The sequence below is a fragment of the Aulonocara sp. 'chitande type north' Nkhata Bay genome, linkage group LG19, assembly GCF_057382095.1.
Source record: "Aulonocara sp. 'chitande type north' Nkhata Bay isolate Kocher_YH1m ecotype deep benthic linkage group LG19, A_spYH_male_GT1.1, whole genome shotgun sequence".
NCBI classification, from domain to species: Eukaryota; Metazoa; Chordata; class Actinopteri; order Cichliformes; family Cichlidae; genus Aulonocara; species Aulonocara sp. 'chitande type north' Nkhata Bay.
Window position 1 is genome coordinate 8,200,044 of NC_141362.1, and position 26,490 is coordinate 8,226,533.

A 26,490-nucleotide genomic window follows, 5' to 3' on the forward strand; every position below is an offset into this window, starting at 1 on the left:
AACACAAAAAGGGGCGTATCAGTAAAGAAAGTGATTATATTGATCTAGGAAACCTTTACGAAGGGAAGAAAATGTGTCCTTTTCTCACTAAATGTTTGTTTTTATGCTGCTGATGGTCTGTCCCTGTAGTGTGTGGTGTCCTTGACAGAAAGCAGAGACTTTGTTGTCAGTAGAAACCCTCCGTCGTACACACTTGGGAAAGAATTATGCACACATTATTATGGTTTGTTGACACTCAAACTGGCAACCGGGTAACGTGGGTTGTTACCGAGGCTGTGGAAACTTCTTGTTTTTTCCTGCAGTGATCTGTTGTCGGATTACTGCTACCAGTTTCGGTTTTGCTGCCCTCTAGCGGCCGATGCACATAGCTGCGTGTGTGCAGAGTAATCTCCTCCCCAGCCGCCACTGTGTTTGTGTATGTGGAATGCGGGTCAAGCGGAACTCAAGGCAAAAACTGCGCTTCGCTTCAAACTCAAAACAGCGGCTCGCATCGGCCTGACGTGCTCTGTACGTACTATGCAATTTATTTAAACTCTACGCTGTTTTAATTCAGGTGCATATGTACCAGAATTATTTTATCTAGACATTTGAGCGAGTTTATATTTCTAGTATGGACGTACTAGCAGTCCGCTAGGAAAACGCGACATCGTCATTTAAAATGGCGCCAAAGATTAACCTCAACCAGTGGACCGCTGGTAAACCTACCACACTGTGCCCTGCTGGTTAGCTGCATAGTAGCGAAAAGGCAGTGTTGTATTAACGATGAGTTTAAATTCACGTGTTGTTTTTGATTTGGTGTAGTTTGTTTTGCACAAGAATTGACCCTTAACCTTTGACAGCGCGCTGTCTGTGCCGTGGGATTTAGTGAGTGGCACCGTAGAACCCTGTGTTATGTTAGCAACATCGGCTAATAATGCTAAACACAATCTACATTACGTGTAGCCTCCAGCTAACTAGTTAGCCGGTGTGCTAACCAACAACGTCAGCGAAACATAAGGTGTACAATGACGTTAGACAACAAGATTAAATATTCGTGATACGAATTAGTATCCATATGTTCTGTTTATTAAGTTAACTTATTTGTATATAGCGAATGTTGTTGCTAACTTAAAAAAATATAAACATGCCAATTTGAGGCGCCGGTTAGGGATGGGCCTTATGTTACATAACGGAAATAGGAGATTAGCAACCAGGCTAACATTAGCCATGTAGAGTTGCAATGTGACTTAAAAAAATGCAACGCTCCGTGGTCTGCTTAGAACTTGCATCCGTATCCTTATAACACAAGGCTGCCAGAATAGCACCGGGGAGCATTTGTTTTGATCAGCTGGTGGCTTGAGCTAGTTTCTCGTAATTTAGCTCGTACTTTCTGCAGCCTGCTTGCTGGAAGGAGGGGCGTCGCACAGACCCTGGCTAGCCTGCATTTAGCCTAGCCAGCTAAATTAGGGTTAGCACCTTTCTCCCTATGCGGGTTGGCGGCGGATTCTGAGAAATTTCCTCCTGTGCTCTTGGGAGTTGAGACTCCGTGCACGGGCAGCCTGATCTTATAACAGTGTTGCTTCCTGTCAGTGCAGCATGCGGTAACTTCTTCTCGAGCAGTGCCTGGTGCGTGCGTGCGTGTGTGTTTATACAGCCATGCTGGCTGATCAGGACGGAAACCGGTGGGATAGTGACAAGTTCTTGGACTGTTGTTGTGCTTCGTTCTCATATGGCAGAAGTGATAATTTAGCACTAGCATGGCAGTGATTTAAATATTGATTGATCCACTTTTGCCCCCCCCCTACTGTTGGGAACATATTTCACCACAACATGATCGTTTTCTCAGATTTTGCATAATCAATACATCATACCACCGTGTTTAGCTGCAGTGAATTGCAGCTAATTGATAATACCCAGAAGAATATTTTTGGTCAACATGTTTGCTTTTGGTAATGGTGTAACTGAGCATGATTTGGTTACAGCATTGTGCAAAGCCACTCACCAAAAGTAGCATTTACTAACTGACTCGACTTTCTTTGTGTGAGGGGTTTTAAGGCAGCCTATTAATCTTACTACCAAATCTTTTCCACAGTTGTTTATCGTGTACCTTTTCATCCTCCCATTCTGTATCTCCACCTCATTTCTTGTTTGTGAAGTGCCCTTATGCCGGAGCTCCGCAGACAGGTGACAATGAAGAGAAGCAGACACCCCAGCAGCAGCGATGACTCGGACAATGGAAGTAAGCAAAAATATTGTCTCTGCTGACTCATTCATACCAAGTCCACATATAGATGGGAATGAGGGTTGGCACAACCCTGCCAGCACAAGTGCCAAGCACCGAGATAAGTTCAGACAAAGCGAATGACTTCATGAAGTCTGGCTATTTTTAGAAGTAAAAGTAAAGTCTTTTGACAGCTTCCTTGATAACCATGACACTTTTGCTTTGCAGTTAGACTTGAAAATGTATCTCTAATGTTATTGGTGTCAGTGTGAGTAAGTCTGTACTTCCATGTTCAGGAAAGAAGAAAAGAAAGAGAAACAAGTGCAGTAGATGGACAAACATAAAGGAAAAGCAAAAGAAGTCATGTAGTCCGAGAAACAGGAGACAGAGTAGGGACAGGAGGAATGTTTGGACCTTTAAAGACATCCTGGCAGGTCAGGCAGATGGTCTCAAATCTGGGAACAGCTTGCAGTTGTTGGTTTCCCTCAGAGGTTGGACTTTTACCACATTGTTTAAAATGCTGCCCGGAGCTGTAAATTACAGAAAGCAAAGTACATGCTTCATTATGACTGAGCATTCGTATCATTTTGCCATCTGTTATAAAAACAAACCCCAAGCGCTTACTGGAAATTGCTTTTAGCCTGGTCTGTTTTAGGGTTTTATTAGACAGACAAGTTAAAATATTTAATGCCATAAAGCACACCACAATGATCAAGCACTTTTTATTGTGGTTCTTGCAGTTGATTAAAAAATCAGAACAAAAAAACCCCATTTTGATCATCAATTTCATACCTGGCCCAAAGTCAAATTGGCGACTCTAGCTGATAAAATGAAATTGAAAACAGAAAATGTCAGTTGCCCCAGTTTGACTATCCAAATGAGCCAGGCGTTTCTCTCAAGTTTCCCCTCATTGGGGGAAATCCAGACGTATTTAATGGTGTGAAGTTGTTTATTAGAAAATCAGCAGACTTGGGCTGATGCTCAAAGAAGAAATGTGGGTCTGTACAACAGTTTGTGGTGTTTCTGTTTCAGGTAATTCCACCTGCTGGTCCCAGCATTCATCGCAGCACAGGAGGTGGACTGGGCAGAAACCCTCTGAGGTACGCATTTGGTCTCAAACTATTTATTGTGGTTTTTAAAAGGTTGCTGTAAAACTTGAAATGTGTAGATTATAATTAATGGCCCTTCTTTTTTGTCAGTCTTGTACTCTGGGATCGTACTTTAGATTTTAACTAAAGACGTGTATATGTGGCTGACAAATGAATGTGAAAATGAAAGGACCAGCTGGCAGCACATCTGTAAAATAAATGTTTATGTGGTTGTTTATACGTGTAAGAAAAGACGTGCTATCTTGGACCCACACTCCAAGTGTGTCCTTGAGATGAAAGCACGTTTGCTGTTATCTACTGTACAGTCTGTGGACTTGGTCCCTGCAGTCCACTGTGTCCTAGAGAGCCAATCAAATTAAAGCAAAACAATGACTTGAGCCAATGCAGGATCCTAATTTGCTGTCTTTAGCTGTGAGGGTCAGTGTAGTCGATTATTTTTTCCTTTCTTTTTTTTTAACCTGTTCAAACAGTGATATACGTTTTCATACATTCTATATTTATTTATCAGTTGCTTTGCAAAAATGTAATTTAGCGAACCTTCAGCTTTCTTCTTTAAGCTGATTGAAGTTCTTGACGCTGTTGCAGAGACGAGCTTTGTTTTGCAGCAGTTTTCTCTGAAATCTCATTATACACTTAGCAATGTTCATGTTATGTGCTGCAGGTTTTCAGGACGGACCTGATCACGGCCATGAAAGTGCACGACTCGTATCAGCTGAACACCGAGGACTACTACGTCCTAGCTGACCCATGGAGGCAGGAGTGGGAGAAGGGCGTCCAGGTCCCCGTCAGCCCCCACTCCATCCCACAGCCTGTTGTGAGGTAGGAAATAAAAGTAACACATTCAATCTCACTCATAGTTCACTTCAGTGAATAAGAGGCAGCGTAGCTGATGGAGACTTTGACACTTCTAGCCCTTTCCCACTTGTACCCACTTGGGTTGGCTCGACTGGCCTTGGTTTTTATGGTTTTCGATTAGGTGGTAGAACCTGAAACTGTGTACTTAAAAAAAAAAAAAAAATGTTTTAAATACCTACTCGACTGGGCTTCTGAGCAGTGCAAAAACGTGATGTCAATTGGCTAGTCAGTGGTGTAACTCAATGAGTCATGAGAGCACGCCTTTACGAAAATCAAAACTGCCATTTTTGAAACCGAGCAACAAATGAAATGGCTACACAAAAAACCCACAGTGGTCCCAGAGTGACAAAAAGCTATACACCGAGCAGCAGGTATGCCATCGCCTTGACGTTCTCCATTGCTTTGGTGTTTGTGTGATGTACAATGAAGTCACGAGACCACGTTGCTATGACAACCCAGCATTAGGTGATACTCGGCTGTAACGGAAAACGTCTGAAACCGAGTCGAGTCAAGCTGAGGCTCCAAGTGATTTAGCACAGCCTGTGTAGAGGTAGATCAAAATATCAAGCTGATGGTGCTAAAATATCACCTTGGAAACCTGTATTGTTTTATCTGTCGACCACTGAGTGCTGAAGGGTTTTCGTGGTTCAGAATTTGCCTTTAGGGGATGTCAGTGAGCAAACACAGTCCGTGTATGATAAAGGCAGCGAGTCTGTATCATCCTGCCTAACAGACATTGATGCATTTCAAGAAAATATGAGTAAACGAAACCCTTATTAACAAAACATTTTTAGAATGCTGGTGAGTTTCTGGTTAAAGCCTCTTTGAGGGGACACCAGAAATCCCGCCGTGCAGGAAATACCCTTCTAATAAAATTACAGCAGAGAAATGTTACAGTGTTACTAATTTAGTAACAGTGTTTCCATTCATTTGTATGACCATGAAAGATAATCTTTTACCATCCTGTCTACTGTTCATCAGTATCAGAATTGTAAATATTACATGTTTTATAAATTTGAGGGCTGTTTAAGTGCAAACCAGAAAATCGCATCCTTTTTGAAAGTGTCATTGAAAAGAAAAGTCCTTGAATGCCTTAAAAAGTCCAGAGGTGCTTTTGGGTCGGCTAGGAGCTACTGTAAAGCCTGCCGTACATGTTAGACCACCAGTTGTTGGTTAATAATGTATAGTTCGATTAAACATGCTAATCTTAGCCTAATCTAGATCCATCCCTACTCTCTAACTATAGGCCCATTTCCAACCTCCCTTTTCTGTCCAAAGTACTGGAACGAGCCGCCCTCACGCAGCTCCAGCTATTTCTTGACAACAACAATCTCTATGAGAAGTTCCAGTCTGGTTTTAGAGCTCGGCATAGCACAGAAACCGCCCTACTGAGAGTTTTTAATGATTTGCTTTTAACTGTTGACTCTGGTTGTGCTGCTGTCTTAGTAACCTTGGACCTGACAGCAGCCTTCGACACTGTAGATCACAACATACTGCTAGCCCGCCTTCAACATTGTGTCGGTTTAAAGGGCACTGTCTTAAAGTTTTTCGAGTCCTATTTGTAAATGACCTTTAAATTTGGTAAATATTTTTTATGATTGTTTGAAAGGCACTTCGGTTTTATTTTGAAATCCATGCTTTTATTTTGAAACAGGAAACTGGCACAAAACCGTTAAAGGGCTGTTAGTAACGTTTCTTTTAGGATATGATAAATAGTGTGCCTTAAAGTGAAAAATATGTACGTTTACTTTGCCAATTAGTACCTGGCTGACAGTGGCACAAGGTTTGTTAATGTTTCCTTTAACGGAATAAGTTACATGCAATCAAAATGTCGTTTAATAGAGTTTATATTGTTAACCTTGAACTTGACCTTTATGTGTAGTGGTAAGTTAGTGAGGTGATACAATGAATTGAGTGATGTAAATTTGATGTATATGCTATATGTGAGCAGGAGAAATTTGTTTCCTTTGATCTTATGGTATTAATATTGCTGGTTTTGTTTTGCTCCTAGCTCTTACGGTGTCTTCACTGAATGTTTCAATAAAAACATTTCCAATAAAACCTCTGTGAAGCATCAGTATAAGAGACCATCATTCAGCCAGGGATGCTACAGTAAGAGCTTCAGCCTCACGAGTTTCACCTGACTGCCAAAGTCTATGATGAAAGAAGAGGGATTCATTGTGATGGTCTAAATGTGACACTCGCTCAAAATGGAAGCATCTCAGATATTAACTGCAGAAGCAGAAGGCTCAGATCAAATAAAAGACATCTGTCAAGCAAGCAAGGATGAGGAACTTCGCAGATCTGATCGCCCAAGAAATCCCACGGAGAAGATGCTTACATTTCAGAGAGAGGAGGCATACAAAAGGGAGAAGCGGCTCATGCACCTTTATGATCAATGGAAGATCCAGGCACGTAAGGCAAGAAATCAGCTAAAGCTAGACATTCCAGAAAGTGAAATCGCAGCTCTCATTGATATCTTAGAGAAATGCATGAATGATATTACGGACATTTATGTACAAATCAGAGATCACCTCACACCATCCAGTGAAACGAGACGTCGTGTTGATGCATGTGAGGCCGTAACAAAGGACATTATTAAAATTGCATATGAAAGAATATCAGGCATAGACGAAGACTATGATAGTGAAGCAGTCAAAGAACGCCTTCGTGAGCTCCTTAACAGAGACTATGCTCATTCCATATATGGATCCACAGTTTCACCTCCAAGTCAACACACTATAGACTCCATTGTCGCAGTAAAAAGAGCAGATGCTGCAGCAGAATTAGCAGCAAAGGAAGCAGAATATGAGTTGTTATTGGCGGAAGGAAAACAAAAGGAAAGGATCCAGCTCTTAGTAGAGCAACAGAAAAGGGATCTTGAAGCTCAAAAACATGAACTAGAAAGACTAAGGGCTGAAAAGGATATAAGAGCAGCACGAGCAAGATTGTCAATTTACAACCAAGATGTAATGCAGGAGGGCAGCTTGTGCTCTGCTAACAGCAAACTAAGGAACCAGGAACATATGCACCCACATCAAGCTGTGTCTCTGGCTCCAGTTCAGCATCTCATAAGATTTCCAGCTTCACCTCCACAGACAGATGTGTCCCACTTAGCTCAAGCAGTACAAGACAGCATAGCCATGAACAGACTTCCAATGCCAGAGCCACCTGTATTCACCGGCGACCCAATCCAGTTCATTGAATGGAAATCTTCATTCATATCCCTCATAGATAAAAGGAACATATGTTCAGCTGACAAACTGCATTACTTGAGAAGATATGTGGGAGGTCCTGCACGAAAGACACTTGATGGTATCTTTTACAGGGAGGATGATGAAGCGTATAAGGATGCATGGGATCGCCTTAATAGCAGGTACGGTCAACCATTCGTCTTGCAGAGAGCTTTCAGAGAAAAACTAGCTAGCTGGCCAAAGATCCACTCAAAGGATGCAGAACAACTCAGAGCATTCGCCGACTTCCTACATGCATGTCAGCAAGCCATGCCTCATATTAAAGGGCTGGACATTCTGAATGACTGTGAAGAGAATCAAAAGCTGGTCCAAAAGTTACCTGATTGGGCAGCTTCAAGGTGGAACCGCAAGGTGACCCAGTTTATGAAGGACAGACAGGAATTTCCAGCCTTTCAGGACTTTGTCAACTTCATGTCATTAGAAGCAGAGATTGCCTGTAACCCAGTAACTTCCCTCCATGCATTACGTTTATCAGACTTACCTGCAGAGAAACATCATCTGAAAGAAAGGAAAAATAAATCTACTGTTCTTCATACACAGACACTTACAGAGAATGAGAAGAATGTACCATCCAAGACAAGCTTAAAGCCCCCTTGTACATTCTGTCATGATAACAAACACCGCCTACATAGTTGTCCAGAGTTTAAAGGAACGCCTCTGGAAGAGAAAAGAAAGTATGTAAGGGAAAACAAACTCTGCTATGGTTGTCTGAAACCAGGCCATAATGTTAAAGACTGCCGCCACAGACACTTATGTGATATCTGTAAGGGACGACACCCAACTTGCCTTCATGACGACAGATATTCCAACATGAATGCTGTGTTAGCCTCTAATCAGAATACAGACGAAGCAGTTACGACATTGTCTCTCAATACAGAGACTGAGCACACATCTACGACTACATCCATGATTTTGCCAGTCTGGGTTTCCTCTTCCAACAACCCAGGAATAGAAAGGCTTGTCTATGCTCTGCTTGACACCCAGAGTGACACTGTGTTTATTGATGAAGATGTTAGTCGTAGCTTGACAACCAAGACCTATCCTGTAAGGCTAAAGCTAACCACCATGATCGGAAAGGACACAGTAACACACAGTGAAAGAGTCTCAGGTCTCAGAGTGCGTGGCTATACCTCCACAAATCACATTGATCTCCCTCCTGCCTATACCAAAGACTGCATACCAGTGAATCGAAGGCACATTCCTACCAGTGAAACGGCGAGGCATTGGAATCATCTCAAAGCAATAGCAGATGATATTCCACCACATTTAGACTGTGAAGTTGGTCTTCTAATAGGTTATAACTGCTCACAGGCACTAGCACCAAGACAGGTCATCCTAGGAAGAGATAATGAACCTTATGCAGTCCGCACAGACCTAGGATGGAGCATCATAGGCTGCTCACCACCTCACCTTGAATCTCCTCCTGTCGCCAACATATGCCATAGAGTAACTGTCAAAGAGCTTCCTCCAGTGACGCCATCCGATGCCATTAAAGTACTTGAGTCTGACTTTAAGGACATCAGCAAGGACAGCAGAACAGTGTCTCAAGATGACATCCTCTTCCTCAATATGCTAAAGGAAAGCATTTACATGAACGCCCATGGTCACTATGAGATGCCTCTCCCTTTTAAAGAGAGACCCTACCTTCCCAACAACAAGCAGTTAGCTATCATCCGGCTCAACCATCTCAAACGAAAGCTGCTGAACAACAAGAACTACAAGACTCACTACGTAACGTTTTTGAATGAGGTAATTAAAAACAATGATGCTGAAGAAGTTCTCTGTGAAGAGAAGGAAGGTGAAACATGGTATATTCCACACCACGGAGTTTATCATTCCAAAAAACCAGAGAAGCTCAGAGTGGTTTTTGATTGCTCGGCTAAGTACAAGGGAACTTGCCTAAATGATCATCTCCTGTCGGGCCCAGATTTGACAAATACTCTAACTGGTGTTCTTATCAGATTTCGACAGAACCATGTTGCTCTGATGTGCGACATCGAAAGGATGTTTCATCAGTTTCATGTGCGCGAAGCGGATAGAGACTACCTACGTTTCCTGTGGTGGAAGGATGGGAACTTCAGTGTGGAGCCACAGGAATTCCGTATGAAAGTTCACCTTTTCGGTGCTGCATCTTCACCGGGATGTGCCAACTATGGGTTGAAACATCTCGCTAAGGAGAACGAGAGCCTGTTTCCTCTGGGCTCCCAATTCATTATGAGGGACTTCTATGTGGATGATGGTGTCACAAGCATAGCAGATGTAGATGAGGCTATTCAGCTTGCAAAAGAAGCCCAAAGGCTCTGTGCTATGGGTGGTCTGCGACTACACAAATTTGTGTGTAACAATGCGAAGGTGCTTGAGAGTATAGCACCATCTGAACGTGCCACTGAAGTAAAGGCTCTTGATCTTGCCTTTAGTGATTCATCGCTGGAAAGAGCCTTAGGAATCCACTGGCACATTGAGTCAGACAGTTTCAGGTTTCATGCCCGTTTGAAGGACCAACCAGAAACCAGGCGTGGTATACTATCCACTGTTGCCTCTCTTTATGACCCACTTGGGCTTATTGCTCCTTTCCTGCTAACTGGGAAAAGGGTTCTTCAAGAAATGTGTAGGCATGGTACAGGTTGGGATGACCCACTCATCAGTAAACTGCAACCAGTCTGGAGATCCTGGAAGAGTGATCTGGCAAATTTGGATAAAATCACCATACCCCGATGCTATGTACCAGCTGACTTTGGAAAGGTCACAAAGAGAGAGCTACATCACTTCTCTGATGCAAGCACGTATGGTTATGGCCAGTGCTCATATTTGAGACATGTGAATGGAAATGGAACTGTTCATTGTGCTCTGATTATGGCAAAGTCCAGAGTTGCTCCAATCAAAGCTGTGACCATCCCCAGGTTAGAACTGACTGCTGCTGTTGTATCAGTTGCAGCAAGCAATACTCTAAAGGAAGAACTGGGAATTTCAGGGATTGATGAATACTTCTGGACAGACTCCAAGGTTGTACTGGGGTACATTAACAACGAGTCACGTCGCTTCCACACATTTGTATCAAATAGGATTCAGAAAATACATCTCAGTACAACTCCTCAGCAGTGGCGATATGTTTCTACTGACAAGAATCCTGCAGACCTTGCTTCGAGAGGTTCTAGTGCAAGCAAGCTTCTGACATCGAACTGGTTTACTGGACCCAAGTTCTTATGGGAGAAAGAGGTATCACCAGAGGTAGAGGTAATCCCAGAAATCCCAGTTGGGGACCCTGAAGTTAAAAGGGTTCAAGCACTAAATTTGGAGTCTGCAGAACAAGTGACTCTTCCAGACCGCTTGTCAAAGTTTTCTTCATGGTGTAAGGTCAAACAAGCTGTTGCGCGACTTCTTCGCCGAACCAAGAGTGACAAGTCAACAAGTCACAGCACAGTTCAGGAGCGAGAGGATGCACAGCGCATCATTATAAGAGATTTACAGAAACGAGTGTATCGAGATGAGATCCAGCTACTTAGTAATGGCTTACAACTTTCACGGCAGAGTAAACTGTTTCGATTGGATGCCTTTCTTGACAAAGATGGAATCCTCAAGGTGGGAGGAAGACTGAAAAATGCATCTCTCCCTGCCTCTCAGAAACATCCAATGATCATTCCAAAGGACTACCACATAACGAGGATGATAATAGCTCATCATCATGAACAGGTTAAACACCAAGGAAGGGGTATAACCATCAACGAGATCAGATCAAATGGATACTGGATCCCAGGAATGAACAGAGCTGTTGCATCTTATGTGCATCAGTGTGTCAAATGCAGGAAACTCAGGGGATCAGTGGAAGAGCAACGAATGGCAGACCTGCCATCTGAGCGGGTGGATCCATCTCCACCTTTCACTTATTGCGGAATGGACTGTTTTGGGCCATTTTTTACAAAGCAAGGGCGTAAGGTGAATAAGCGTTATGGTCTGCTTTTCACATGCCTTTGTTGTAGAGCAATTCACATTGAAATGGTGAATGATATGTCAGCAGATGCCTTCATTAATGGCCTCCGATGTTTTGTTTCCATAAGAGGAGCAGTACGACAAATAAGATGTGACCAAGGAAGCAATTTTGTTGGAGCTAAGAATGAAATGTATAATGCGCTGAAACAGATGGATGTCAATCGTCTGACTGCATTCTTGGCTGAGAGGCAGTGCGACTTCATTATGAATGCTCCCCATTCAAGCCATGTTGGAGGTGTCTGGGAGAGACAGATCAGAACAGTAAGAAATGTACTTCGGTCCACTCTTTCACTCTCACCTGGAAGATTAGATGATGCCTGTTTGAGGACATTGTTTTACGAAGCAATGTCTATTGTGAACAGCCGTCCACTCACTGTGGATAACCTGAATGATCCAAATGGTCCAGAACCGCTGACTCCTAATCACCTACTCACTATGAAACCCACTGGAGCCTTACCACCTCCCGGGACGTTCATCAGAGAAGACATGTATGCTCGTAAGAGATGGCGTCATATCCAGTATCTAGCAGAGCAATTCTGGAACCGCTGGAGAAGAGAGTATCTCTCTAATATTGCCACTAGACAACGTTGGCATATTTCTAGAAGGAATCTGAAAGTTGGTGACATAGTCATCGAAAGGATGGATGATCTGCCACGGAACGAGTGGAGATTAGCCAGAGTTGAAGAAACAGTCGCTGATAAAGATGGGCTTGTGAGGAAAGTTAAGATTCGTCTTGGGGACCAGAAAATGAAAAGGGAGGGTCAATGTTCTGGCAAGCCATCCATTGTTGAACGGCCCATTCAGAAACTGATCTTGCTTTTAGAGGCTGTCTAAGACAACGACCATACCCTTTATTGTATGAAGACTTGTGGACATTACCTGCAGGCTCATGCATGGATAATTCTTTGTTTTCGTTATGTAAAAGGCCTTGTGGTTAAGGTCATTCGTTTTTAAAAATCATTCGTGTTATGGTTCTCCCTTTTGTTAAAACACTCATGATTTGGTGGGAGTGTAAATGACCTTTAAATTTGGTAAATATTTTTTATGATTGTTTGAAAGGCACTTCGGTTTTATTTTGAAATCCATGCTTTTATTTTGAAACAGGAAACTGGCACAAAACCGTTAAAGGGCTGTTAGTAACGTTTCTTTTAGGATATGATAAATAGTGTGCCTTAAAGTGAAAAATATGTACGTTTACTTTGCCAATTAGTACCTGGCTGACAGTGGCACAAGGTTTGTTAATGTTTCCTTTAACGGAATAAGTTACATGCAATCAAAATGTCGTTTAATAGAGTTTATATTGTTAACCTTGAACTTGACCTTTATGTGTAGTGGTAAGTTAGTGAGGTGATACAATGAATTGAGTGATGTAAATTTGATGTATATGCTATATGTGAGCAGGAGAAATTTGTTTCCTTTGATCTTATGGTATTAATATTGCTGGTTTTGTTTTGCTCCTAGCTCTTACGGTGTCTTCACTGAATGTTTCAATAAAAACATTTCCAATAAAACCTCTGTGAAGCATCAGTATAAGAGACCATCATTCAGCCAGGGATGCTACACTATTTGAATAATAGGAGTTTTTCTGTTCACCTTGGTGAACTGTCATCTCCCAGAGCTCCTTTAACCTGTGGCGTACCTCAGGGGTCCATACTAGGCCCCCTGTTGTTTATTCTGTACTTGCTCCCTCTGGGCGATGTGCTCCGTAAACATAATGTGTCCTTCCACATCTTTGCCGATGATATTCAGATCTACCTCCCTCTGAGGTTGAACTGCAATGTTTCTTTGCAGCCGCTACTCTCCTGCTTGTCTGACATTAAGACTTGGATGACTCTTAACTTCTTACACCTTAATGAAAGCAAAACCGAAGTCATTGTGTTTGGGCTTCCTAAAGATCCCAACTTCTCTCTTGACTTTTTGGGACCCCTAACCTCCGATTGCACTTCTTCCATTAAGAGTCTTGGAGTTATTTTTGACAATGCTTTTAAACTTGATAAACAAATCAGCTCTGTAGTTAAGGGATCTTTTTATCATTTACGGATTTTAGCCAAAGTCAAGTCTTACCTTTGCAGGAACGATCTAGAAAGAGTGGTCCATGCTTTTATTACTTCACGGCTGGACTACTGTAATTCCCTCTATGCTGGCCTAGATCGTTCCTGTCTACATCGCCTTCAACTGGTGCAGAACGCTGCCGCTCGCCTGTTGACCGGTTCAAAAAAAAGAGACCACATCACTCCGGTTCTCTGCTCTCTCCACTGGCTCCCAGTTGCTTTTAGGATTGATTTTAAAATCTTACTGCTGGCTTTTAAGGTTTTAAATGGCACTGCACCTTCTTACCTGTCAGAACTCCTTAGTACTTATCGCCCCAGGAGATCTTTGAGGTCAGCCGATCTGATGCTTTTAGATGTTCCCAGATATAAATTAAAGACAAAGGGAGAGAGGGCGTTTGCTGTGGCTGCACCCAGACTGTGGAACAGTTTACCTCCTCACGTCAGATTCTCCAAAAGCCTAGAAACTTTTAAAACTGCTCTTAAAACTCACCTCTTTTCATTGGCTTTTAGAAAGGTTTAATTTATTTGTTTATTTATTTTTATTTGATCAGCGAGGTGTTTTACGAAATTGTGTTCTATTGTATTTTTATCTGTATTTACTGTACAGCACTTTGGTCAGCCTTGGTTGTTTTTAAATGTGCTCTATAAATAAACTTGACTTGACTTGACTTGACCATAGTGTACTGCATGTGCACGATAGTGAATGTGAAGGTCTCGGTTGTGCAGGGTGCTGTCCGAGAAAGGAAAGGAGACGATGTTTGGTAGGCCAAAGAAGTTGATCCGGACATCAGGCACAGAAGTGCTCGGCTACGTGGACATCCGCACGCTGGCGGAGGGGATGTGTCGCTACGACCTGAACGAGGAAGACGTGGCCTGGCTGCAGGTCATAAATGAAGAGTTTACAGAGATGGGTGAGTCACTGAGTACATATTTGTTCTGTAGCTGCTTGTTTGATGGTTAAATCTGTAAGTTATTTTTAGGCTCAGGAACTGAATATAGTTGTTTCTTTTGTTTTTTGTTATATCAAATGTATCAAATGAAATGAAACAGAGCAGATGAAAGCGTTTTAAAGCTGTGTCCACAGCTGCAAGGTCTGAGATGTTGACATCAAGCTTTACACTCTGTCAGCCTGCTTGTTTGCCATCAGTATTCAGTGAAGTTCATTGAAAGATTAGTATTATTATCTATGTATTTATTATAGATCCTTGTTGTATAAACAGACGTGCAGTACAGGTTTGCAGTCACAAAGCTATTTTCTTCAGAAGGAGCGTGAGCTGAGAGACGCAGAGAGCCAGCGAAATCTGTCCTGTTCATCTTTCTTGTCCTTGACACCCTCATAACCTCTCCTGTGCTCCTTCAGCTGCAAGCTGTGTTTATATACAGACTTGGTTTTTGGGTCCAGTTTGTATTTTGAGTAAAGAGTCCGGCTTTTTTTTAGGCTTCTTGTGTTACTGCACTGCTGTTTCCAGTTTCTTTTTGATAACTCTCAGTGTTGTATGTGTTATTGAGCATTTTGTGTCTTCTGTCTGCTTTTAGATGGATGGAAAATGTAGGTGTAATTACAAATTAAAAGCCAAACAAAAAGGGCATTTACTCAGCCCACAGAGAAATATTGATGCTTAAATTGTAGTGAAATTGAAGATGATAAAACCCAGACTCTCCTGCAGGAGGCAGATTTATTTTTTTTTCATCACTGCAGTCTGATCATATTGTCTAACCAAAAGTGTAAGAGAGCATCAACAAATAAGGTAACTTTATAATACCGGTAGATCAGGACATCTTTATTCATGTATATTTTTTCCCCAGCTATTCCGCCACTGGATGAAATCACCATGGAGCGTGTGATGGAAGAGTTTGAGCGCTGCTGCCACGAAAACATGACGCACGCCATGGAGACCGAGGAGGGGTTAGGCATCGAGTATGACGAGGATGTGGTGTGCGATGTTTGCCAGTCACCTGACGGGGAGGACAACAACGAGATGGTGTTCTGTGACAAGTGCAACATCTGCGTTCACCAGGTCAGCCGTCATCTCCCTTTAAAATGAGAAAAAAACACAGCAGACAGAGGACAAATCTGTCATAATTCCCACAGAATATTGTTCTAAATCTGTTAATGTGCGATATGAAGTCAAATCTGTTTTCTTTTGTCAGTTTTAAACTTTTCCCTGTCTAGTAAAAATATATGAAGTCACTCCCATTGAATAAACTGGCTGCGTATTGCTAACGTCAACAGTTATTTAACTTTTTGTACATGAAAGGACTCAAAATAAAATTCTTCCCGTTTTAATGTTTCCTGTAGGGGAAAAAGATGGATTTTGTTAACTTGTTCAAAGAAAAAAGAAAGTTGCAAGATTTTAGAGATTCGTCTCACTGAGGCAAAAAAAGCGACTTGTCTTACATTTTCGGTTTGCTTTTCATGTGACACACCTACTTCCTGTCTGCGCCGTCATTTCTGCTTGCTTTCTGGAAACTGAGCCACTGTTTGGGTTTCTTTTCAGGCGTGTTACGGCATCCAGAAAGTCCCTAAGGGCAGCTGGTTGTGTCGGATCTGTGCCCTCGGCATCCTGCCAAAGTGCCAGTTGTGTCCCAAAAAGGGCGGAGCCATGAAGCCCACCCGAAGTGGAACTAAGTGGGTCCACGTCAGCTGTGCCTTGTGGATTCCAGAGGTGAAGATCAGTCATAATTTCTGTTTTTTAATCAAATGGTCATTGTGGGACTCTAGTAGCCTCTACTCTTCTTCTGATTGGCTGCTCCTGACAGCTGCTTGTCTTGTTAAGAGTCGTAGGTTTTGATCCCACTTGTTTAAAATGTTGGTAACCATTTTGACACACATGGCAGTGACACTGTGTCTAAGACCACTCTGCATGTACTTGCATTTGTCAACACCATGTGCGCTGACATTTGAGCAACTCGTGTCCTCTTTGTGTGTTAAACCCTCTGTGCAGGTGAGCATTGGGAATCCAGAGAAGATGGAGCCGATCACCAATGTGTCCCATATTCCCAGCAACAGATGGGCTCTGATCTGCTGCCTCTGCAAAGAGAAGACTGGCGCATGCATTCAGGTTATTAACAATACACGGTTCATTTAATGTGAAAAGCTCATCCAGCACGTGTCAGTAACTCAGACTACGGGAGGAGATTTCCACAGTGTGGGCATTATTGATCCACACCGGGTGAAAGGATGCATCAGTGTTCTTCAGTTTACATGTACTGGAAATCAAGGCAGTGACTTCACACCTCAGCAGGGTGGAGGCTTAAAGGCACAGCAGATCACCCAGCAGTGAAATGTTTTAGTGTGTGGTTTTAGATTTTGTGTTAAACATGTTAAATTCACAATAGTAACAACATAAAAGTAAGGCAGGAAGACAATTTGACACACAGCAGATCTGGACTGAGTGATATGGAGAAAGAAATGATCTCTGTGTATATTTAGGCTGAATGTTGGTGCATGATATATGTGTTGGTAGTGTGAGATATCAGCGCTGTGTGGATGGGCATCCGCCCTAAAAACTGTGCCAAATCAAATATGCGGATCCACCCGCTGCGGCAACCCTGTAGGAAATACGAGGGCAGCTGAAAGTACATCACACTGAGATGGCACAATCATCAAAATTCTTTCTGATACAATTTTCAGAAACCTTAGTGATGTCATTCATAACATTTTGATATATTTGACTGTTTTCACTTCTTATTAAGCTGAAGGTACTTCTGTTTGTTTGAAGTGGGTTTGTATGAGAGCCTGAGTCACAGCAAGTAGAGGGCTGGAGTGTTACTTTGGTATTTGATTGGTTTATTTTGATCAATTAAATACCTGTATGTTGTTTTTGCTGCCCCCAAATGGCAAAACACAGAATTGCAGGTTTAAAGAATAACTAGAGAAGAAATTTGATGTTTCTGATGCTAGAGATTCTTTTTGGTTTGTGTCTCAGGCTGTGCTTTGGTGAATTTGACATCTTTGACAGCATTTCAGTTTTGGCATTTTTAAGTAATAAGTTTTTTTTGTTGTTGTTGTTGTTTTATTTAATTATATATTATATTTCCTGTAGGAATGGGGGACAAAAAAACTAATTTTAGTAAACATTTTTCTGTTTGTTTCTTTAGTGTTCAGCAAAAAATTGCAGGACTTCCTTCCACGTGACGTGCGGCCTCCACGCCAACCTTGAAATGAACACTATCCTCACAGATGACGATGAGGTCAAGTTCAAGTCTTACTGCCCCAAACATTCTGGGCTTGAGGGTGACGAGTCCAGGGACCGCGACTCGGGTGACGAGGAGAAGGAGAGTGCCAGAGACAAGAAGGGCAGGAGGAGAGTGAAGGTGTTAGAGGAGGAAGATGCTGCCTCCCCCTCTTCATCTTCCTGTGTGGCCCCTCAGCTCATCGATAGAGCACTGACCAACCCAGAGGCACTCAGCAAGGAAGAGAAGAGAGTCAACCTCCGCAAACTGAAGCTGCAAGAGATGGAGGAAGAGTTCTACCAGTTTGTAGACGTGGAGGAGGTAACTAGTAACTTGAAGCTGGTGCCTGAGGTGGTGGACTTTCTCTATCAGTACTGGAAACTGAAACGCAAAGCCAACTTCAACCAGCCGCTTCTCACGCCCAAAAAAGACGAAGAGGAGAGCCTGGCACGGCGCGAGCAAGAGGTGCTGCTGCGCCGCCTGCAGCTCTTCACACACCTCCGACAAGATCTGGAGCGGGTAGGTTTTGACTCCACCTGCAGCAGGACTCACAGGCGCAAAGACAACAGCGGAGGCAAGAAGAGAAATGTTATGAAGAGCAGGGGATGACGAGAGAAACGCTTAAATGCAGTTCAATAAATTCTCAGTGCAACATAAAAGTCTGCTGCTTATAGAGGAGAGGAGGGCTGCTGGTCATTTATTTATTTAAAAACCAAAACAAACAGGCTTGATAAAGTCCACAGAGGGCCTTTCATTAGTACAGCAGACATAACTGCTTGTATAGGTACATTTATTCTACCATAACCATCTTTTAAAAGCTGGACAAAACTCTTCTAAGATGACTGATGTTATATAGAATGGACCTTTGGCACTGTGAGCCAGCTCTGTGGTAAAAAACATGGAACAACAATCTTTACCATGCGCTGCATGAAACTACACGATCACTAGCGGTTTATAATGCTTCTTCAATATCTAATCAGCAGGTTTGCCTACTGACTGTGATCCACAGTATTGCTGTATGAGGCTTTAAATGAAAAAATGTGCTCTCGGTGCTGAGTTTGGTTGTGAGAGCTGCCATCTTTACCACATTTGGTGGTGAAATATTCCAGCCCTAAATCGACCTTCTGCAGGTCTCCAAACATTGAAGCATTAATTTTTAGAAAACCAAATACAATCACTAAGCTGATGGATGTAATTATCCTGCTGTATTTCAAATCCAGCCTGACAGAGTAAGTCACACTAAAGAGTAAAAACAAACAGTTCAAGTGTCATGACTTAAAATAGTTTATCTTCAGTTGCTCTGCTGATATCTGTCCTCTTATATTTTCTGAACACAGCAGGCTAAATCCTTCTCACCCTCTTGCCCTCTGCTGTTGAGACGTTTGGACTGGCTAGTGTTACATTAGCCCAGCCAGTAGTGCTGAGCCTAAAAACTGTCCTGGTAGACACACACAAGCTAGTTGCTGTTTGACCTTGAAACAAAGACAAGTTTAAGTGAGACATTCAAGAAGTTTATGCTCTCTGTGGGCCAGGTGAGGCCCAGGTGAGACATTAGTACTTTTCTGCAGGGGTACTCAGTTGTGTCAGGGAAAGGAAAGCTGGTTATGGCTCCAGTGTTTATATTGACAGTCTGTCTGGTTAGTTAGCTGTGTGCTGTGAGGTTGATCCCAGATTACATTATCACAAACACAAAACATCTGGTTCAACACATCTTAGGTTACGTTACAAATACCAGAGTCTCTGTTACAGAGTGCTGTGGATGAGTCACTCTGTCGGGAAACCTGTTTACACAAACGACCAGGTTGACGTCTCCATAAAGTATATTTAACTGGTTAATCCCATCATTCTAAAACGGATTAAAAATATATTTTGTGTTACTATCACATAACTTGACTGAACTTGGTCAAGTTTCCTGTTTTTGTTTTCCTCTTCTTCTGTAATTGTGAAATCTTATCCAGGTTTCTGAAATTGGGATATCAGGTTTGTTTGTAGAAATGCAGAAATGAGGCACTTGCTCACGACAATTAAGTCAGCAGAAGTGAAAAGACAGCACGAGCCGTAGTTGTTGTAGGATGCAATCTGATAAAAGCGTGACTAAAGAAGCTGCTAATGCTCCACAGGTTCGTAACCTGACCTACATGGTGACTCGGAGAGAGAAGATGAAGCGGTCGTTGTGGAAAGTCCAGGAGCAGATCTTCCAGCACCAGGTCCGATTGCTTGACCACGAGCTGCTCAGCGGTGAGTCCATGAGATGAACAAACTGTAACAGGTTTGCATGTGGTAGCTTCCACATGAACTTTGCATTCATGTTAGTAAACCTAGCTAGTAGACGGTGTGTCCCATCAGCTTTCTCAGGTCTGCAGGTGAGAAAGCTGCACGTTACAAACTGCAACCGCCTGCAGTTCGTAACGTGTTGAGATATTTTGTATTGAATTATAAAAGTGTGTTTCTGCACACACGACTTCTGATGTGGGGTTTGGTCATTTCTGTATATTTGCACCCAGCAACTATTTGCTGAGCTGATTGAAAGGCCATCAGTAGGCGACGTGTTACAGGCTACGTCAAGTAGATCTTTCTGGATTTCCTTGATGGCGTCGCTGATCGCACGTGGAAACTTTGGCGAGAGAAGAGCAGAAATTAGGATGTGACTTGCACACAGGTCATGTTCCTCATCCTATTCCCAGGTCTGATTCGTGCTCAGTAATAAGTCAGCACAATGTTAAAGCTACTTCCTGTATCAAAAGACTACAAATGTTTGCTACATACTAAAAAAATTGAACTAGTGCTCACAGCAAAGCCCTGCGTTCTGCTGTTGGCCTTTACCTGAGGATAGAAATATTAGAAAAAGCAACTAATTTGGCTGGTTGATAATTACAGATAGTTACCTCTCATGTTTTAATAAACCTGTATGTTTTTTGTGTGTTTCAGGCGATCCTTCAGCAAAGGATCTGGAAAAGCTGTTCTCTCTGGGCTGGTTATCGTCTCAGGGCTCCCAGTCTAGCTCCTCCTGGAGCCCCTCTGGACTGAAGACCAAACGAAAGGAAAAAAGGAAAAGCAGCGAGAGAAAAAGCCTGCCCAACTCACCGCACACTCAAAAGAAAGACAATCTGAGCAAGGCATCGGAGACGAGAGATAGCAAAAGTTCCCAGATCAAAGAGGCCGCAGCCATGGAGGCCAGAATCCAACACATCAGCCAGGAGACACCGTTTAAAAAACTCCCAAAGCCAGAGGTCATTCAGGAACCAGCCGTCGGCAAACTGCCCAAGCATGAGAGCCGGAAAGGCCCGAGAAGGGAGGCTGCGGAGCCCGAACTGGAAGCGAGACGAAAACGGGATATTGAGCATGAGCAGGAGGAGAAGAGGAGGAAAAAGGGGAATGATTCCACAGAAAGCTTCACCAGTCAGGGGAAGAACAGGTTTGGGTCAAAGCATCTGGAGAAAACGGTGTCCATCAGACTGGTAGACATCAGAAACTCTGACTCAGACAACTACTTCATAGATGAAGGGATCAAAAGAAGCCCGGTCTCTCCGGATGTGACGAGCAACACTAAATGTAACAAAGCCAGCACGGTGTCAGACACCGCTCCCAGCGCCAAGACCAACGGCTGGCTGAGGAGAGCCTCGGCCGACAGCTCCCACGCATCTAACGGTCCCGAGGCTGCACAGCTGAGAAGCTGGGGGAAGTTCAGGATCCCAAAGAGGAGCGAGAAACCCGCAAGTATAACGGAGCAAAAGCAGGCGGAGCTACACAAGCCCCTGCTCAGGCCACTGACCAACACGCCCAAGCCGTCGTACCCCAGGACCCGACTGCGCACGGGGACGGAAAACGAGGACTACACGTCTGACTCCAAGGCGGGCGACGGCGAGCTGGAGCCCTGCCTGAAACGATGCCACTCACACCAGCTGAGAGGCGACTCGTCACTCAGCCGCCGCTACGTCTCTGACATCATTCGCCGGGGCGTCCTGGCGTCCTGATGACGGAACAACTCTTAGAAATTAAGCTGCACTGTGTTGTTCGGAGAAGAACGACAGCCGCTCTTTGTACCTTTATTTTTCTCTAAATCCTAAACAAAACAAATAAGGCTAGAGTAAAAACAGAGCTGATATTTATTTTTTATTTGTAACATATGTAAAACTGGGAAATATTTTATTTTATTTTGTGCTAGTTCTTTTTTTTTTCCTTTCCTCAGAATAGAAAGATGTCAAGTTGCCACTTAATCGCTCGCTCAGATATAAACAAGCAATAGCATCAAAGTTGGGATTGTTGCTTGGGACCATAAGCTTGCTATGTCTTTTCTTTTCGTCTCTAGTATTAAACTCGGCCATGAGTCAGTTGCACTTAGTGGAAGAATCAGAAGCAGGTAATCCTCAGTCATACTGTCAGTGATCAGGACTGCATAGGCCTTCTTTTTAATTAATCAGGCTTCATCGGACCTCGACCGCTTCAAAGAGGAGGTCAAACTGCCCTTTTAACGCTGTTTAAACGGAGTACTTCTTCAGTCTGTGGTTGTCCTACGCGATGACGCCGGGTGGGGGTGGGTGGGTTGGCAAACTGAAACAGGAATTCAGAATGTTTTACTCGTCATCAGCACTTAAGTGTAATTTGAACTGCGATCGTATCCATCATGTGCCTAACTTTTATTTGAAGCGTTTGCACTACGAGAGGACGGCACAGGTGTGAGTAGAGTTATTTTTACACTGAATAATTAAAACAAACAAAAAAAGAAAGCGTTTTGTACCCTTGGCCGCTGCTGTACTACTGTTATGCAAAATATTATTTTTTTGTTGTTGTCTCAAAGAGGAATAAAAACTCTGCTGGACTGAAAAATGGTTTCTGTGTCTCATTGATGAGTTGTAGAGATACAGTAACTCAGTCATTCAAGGTATATGTTAAAATGCTCTCATCTTGAAGATCTCCTTATAAAAAAAATACATTAACTTTTTTCCTGGTGTGAGTAGTTGGTTCATGTGTGAGGACCTGCGTGCATGTCTGACTCCATGAGGGCCTGTTGCCCTGCAGAGGGACTTCTACTCGCTTTGCAGCTTGACTGAGAACATCAGGAGTGCCAGGTCCACCTATGGGTGCCCTGAATGCAGGTTACAGGTGTGGAAGAGTCTGTAGACACTGGCAAATGTTAGGCCGCCTTCAAACGTCCTCCAGTGTGACTGGTCAGAGCTGGTTTTAGGAGGATGTCCTTGTAGGAGGATGTCCTTGTAGGGTCACACAGAACCCTGTGTGGTACAGCTCAGACTCTACAGGTCTCAGCATGTTAAATGTTAAAGCTTATGACAATACCATTAAAGACTGAGGGCTGCTGAGCTTTATGTTTGCAAAGCTGCATCTAACACACCACGAGACTTCTGGAACAACGTCCCCTGAACAGGTGACCAAAGAGATGTTCGGTAATGAGTCAGCGCCACGTTTGGTGAAAACCAATCACATCCACATCAGCACAAACACGTCATGATGGCTGTTGAGGGAGAGGTGACGATTAGGATCTTAGAGCTGTGCGTAACCTCAGTGAACTGAAGCAAGAAGAGTGGGACAAAAATTCCCCCACAATGATGTAAGAAACTGACAAAGTCACTGAAAAACATTATGTCAAGTTATCGCTGCTAAAGGTGCTTCATAAGTTTCAAAGTGACAAACAGCTGATTTCAAAGAGAGGCATCAAAGGCATCTCATCTTCATTTTGGTGGAGGGAGAAAACTAAGCCAGTAATCAGATTACTTCTCATCTCTTGGTCCACAGACTACAGTGGAGTTCAGTGTGGTTCTGTGAATGAAGGTCAACATGGTCCATGTAAGGCAAGGCAAGGCAAATTTATTTGTATAGCACAATTCAACAACAAGGTGATTCAAAGTGCTTTACAGAGACATTAGAAACAAAAACAAATAAAAAGTATGATTTAAAATTGATTAAAACAAGCAAACAAACAAACTAACTAAACACGCACATTTCACACCTGTTCGCGTGATCTGAACCCTTATCGTAAGGGGAGCTACCAGTCCTTCTGTGGACGAGCTACTTTCTATTTTAAATTCCCTGAATTTAAAATACTCTCTAGACCCAGTCTAGACCCAGCTGGGGAGCTACCCAGAGCTCTAAACCCACTTAACAAACAAACAAACAAACAAAACAGTATATAAAATCAAAACAGATAAAATCAGAACAGTAGATAAAATCAGTAGTTAATGTAAGTTTTGAAATTTAAGCTTAACAAACAAACAAAACAGTATATAAAATCAAAACAGATAAAATCAGAAATAGATAAGATCAGTAGTTAGTGTAAGTTTTGAAATTTAAGCTTAAAGTGTGGATTTGGTGCTTTATTCAAATGCAGCTGAGAACAGGTGAGTCTTCAACCTGGATTTAAATAAACTGAGTGTTTCAGCTGATCTGAGGCTTTCTGGGAGTTTGTTCCAGATATAAGGAGCATAAAAGCTGAATGCAGCTTCTCTGTGTCTGGTTCTGACTCTGGGAACTGATAAAAGACCGGATCCAGATGACCTGAGGGATCTGGATGGTTCATACTGGGTCAGGAGGTCATTGATGTATTTTGGTCCTAAACCATTCAGAGCTTTATAGGCCAGCATCAGAACTTTAAAGTCTATCCTCTGACGGACAGGCAGCCAGTGTAAGGACCTCAGAGCTGGACTGATGTGGTCCACTTTTTTGGTCTTAGTGAGGACTCGAGCAGCAGAGTTCTGAATGAGCTGTAGTTGTCTGACTGATTTTTTAGGTAGACCTGTAAAGATGCTGTTACAGTAATCAAGCCTACTAAAAATGAATGCATGGACTAGTTTTTCCAGGTCCTGTTGAGACATCAGATCTTTTATCCTTGAAATATTCTTGAGGTGATAGTAAGCTGACTTTGTTATTGTCTTAATGTGTTTTTCTAAGTTTAGGTCTGCATCCATCACTACACCCAAATTTCTCGCCTGGTTTGTGGTTTTTAGATGTATAGATTGAAGTTCTCTGGTGACCTGTAATCGTTTTTCTTTGGCGCCAAAGACTATTACTTCAGTTTTGTTTTTGTTTAGTTGGAGAAAATTGTGGCACAACCAGTCATTAATTTCCTCGATGCATTTACCAAGAGCCTGTACAGGGCCTCGGTCTCCTGGTGACATTGTGATATATATTTGTGTGTCATCTGCATAGCTATGATAGTTTATTTTGTTGTTCTTTATAATCTGTGCCAGTGGGAGCATGTAAATGTTAAACAGAGGGGGTCCCAAGATGGAACCTTGGGGAACTCCACATGTGATACTTGTCTGCTCAGATGTGAAGTTACCTATTGATACAAAGTATTTCCTGTTTTCTAAGTATGTTTTGAACCAGTTTAGTACAGTTCCTGAAAGACCTGCCCAGTTCTCCAGTCGTTTGAGTAATATGTTGTGGTCAACTGTATCAAATGCTGCACTGAGATCCAGTAAAACTAAGACTGACATTTTTCCACTGTCTGTATTCAGACATATGTCATTAAACACTTTGGTCAGAGCGGTTTCAGTGCTGTGGTTCTCTCTAAAACCTGACTGGAAGGCATCGTAGCAGTTATTCTGTTTTAAGAAGTAACTGAGCTGTTGAGAAACTGCTTTTTCAATGATCTTACTTAAAAATGGGAGATTTGAGATCGGCCTGTAGTTTTTCATTTGTGTCTTGTCAAGATTGTCCTTTTTCAGTATAGGTTTGATTACAGCAGTTTTTAATGATTCTGGAAACACACCTGATAATAAAGAAAAGTTGACGATCTGTAACAGGTCTGACTCTAAAGTCTTTGAGACCTTTTTGAAAAAACGTGTTGGCAGGACATCTAAACAGCAAGAGGAGGAGTTCAGTTGACCTAAGATGTCCTCCAGGTCATTGCTGTTAACCGGGTGAAACTGTTTGATGGTGTTTAAACAGTTTTTCGGTGGACACAGTACATATCCTGGATCTGCTGTTGATGTACCAACTGCTTGTCTAATCTTTTGGATTTTGTCTGTGAAGAATTTGGCAAAGTCATTGCAGGCCATGGTCGAATGAAGTTCAGCTGCCACTGACACAGGAGGGTTTGTTAGCCTGTCAACTGTAGAAAATAAGACCCGAGCATTATGGCTGTTTTTAGTGATGATGTCAGAGAAGTAGGACCTTCTTGCACTCCTCAGTTGTAAATTATAATTGTGAAGTTTCTCTTTATAGATGTCATAATGAACCTGGAGGTTTGTTTTTCTCCATCTGCGCTCAGCTTTCCTACACTCTCTTTTTTCATTAGAGTCATCAGAGGCTTGTTAATGCAAATCATCTTGCAGCACTGGGATGTAGCATTGTAGTACCTGGATGTTGTAAAGATTCTTTTCTCCTCCTTGATTCACCTCGTTTCCTTTTCTCACCTTTGATTGGCTTTGGAGTTTGCCCTTAATCGCATTCACCTGTCACATGTTACATAAGGACTGCACTTACTCTTTTTACTCCCACATAGGGCGGCAGCTGAGAGTTAGCAGCCCACATGTGTCCTTTACAGCAACAGATAGATGACTGTTCATTCACATTCTGACTGGATGAGCCCATGATGACCTCAAGATTCCTTTGAACCTCCTCGTTAACACTGGACACTGAGGAAATTTGACTCATCGTCTCGTTGGCAGCTTAAAAAAAAAAAAATTCCATCACAACTAGAAAATTCCAAAGATGATTTGTGATTTGAACGTCTTTATTAAAAACAAAACCACAACTGACTTTATGCTGTATAAAGCAAATCTTCTGGCTCCTGACTGAATTATGCGGAGGCGTGCCATCTCACACTGGTGTCTCGGTGAAAACAGACGTACATTTATTTCTCTCAGTTACACAGAAAAAAAAAAAAAGCAGACGGTGGA

At 42.6% G+C, this 26,490-nt stretch overlaps 2 protein-coding genes across 9 annotated transcripts; both read left to right on the top strand.

The window, feature by feature from the left end:
• The first annotated feature begins 252 nt into the window (after nucleotides 1-252).
• Nucleotides 253-22,163, top strand: jade1 (jade family PHD finger 1). 8 transcript variants are annotated; one of them, XM_086274156.1, is made up of 12 exons: nucleotides 253-507; nucleotides 2,136-2,218; nucleotides 2,497-2,691; nucleotides 3,233-3,300; nucleotides 3,971-4,128; nucleotides 14,183-14,367; nucleotides 15,263-15,474; nucleotides 15,955-16,122; nucleotides 16,402-16,518; nucleotides 17,558-18,151; nucleotides 19,753-19,870; nucleotides 20,561-22,163. In XM_086274156.1, exons 2-12 carry the CDS (start codon nucleotides 2,143-2,145, stop codon nucleotides 21,604-21,606), a joined length of 2,937 nt encoding a protein of 978 aa, XP_086130282.1. In that variant the 5' UTR covers nucleotides 253-507; nucleotides 2,136-2,142; the 3' UTR covers nucleotides 21,607-22,163. The 8 variants fall into 8 exon arrangements, with proteins under 8 accessions (XP_086130282.1, XP_086130286.1, XP_086130287.1 ...); XM_086274160.1 differs by having other exon boundaries at nucleotides 2,497-2,634; XM_086274157.1 differs by lacking the exon at nucleotides 253-507 and adding an exon at nucleotides 677-695.
• Nucleotides 5,779-12,239, top strand: LOC147306435 (uncharacterized). Its single transcript, XM_086275843.1, has 2 exons — nucleotides 5,779-5,947; nucleotides 6,176-12,239. The coding sequence occupies exon 2, from the start codon at nucleotides 6,375-6,377 to the stop codon at nucleotides 12,237-12,239; it is 5,865 nt and encodes a 1,954-aa protein (XP_086131969.1). The 5' UTR covers nucleotides 5,779-5,947; nucleotides 6,176-6,374.
• Nucleotides 22,164-26,490: the final 4,327 nt, after the last annotated feature.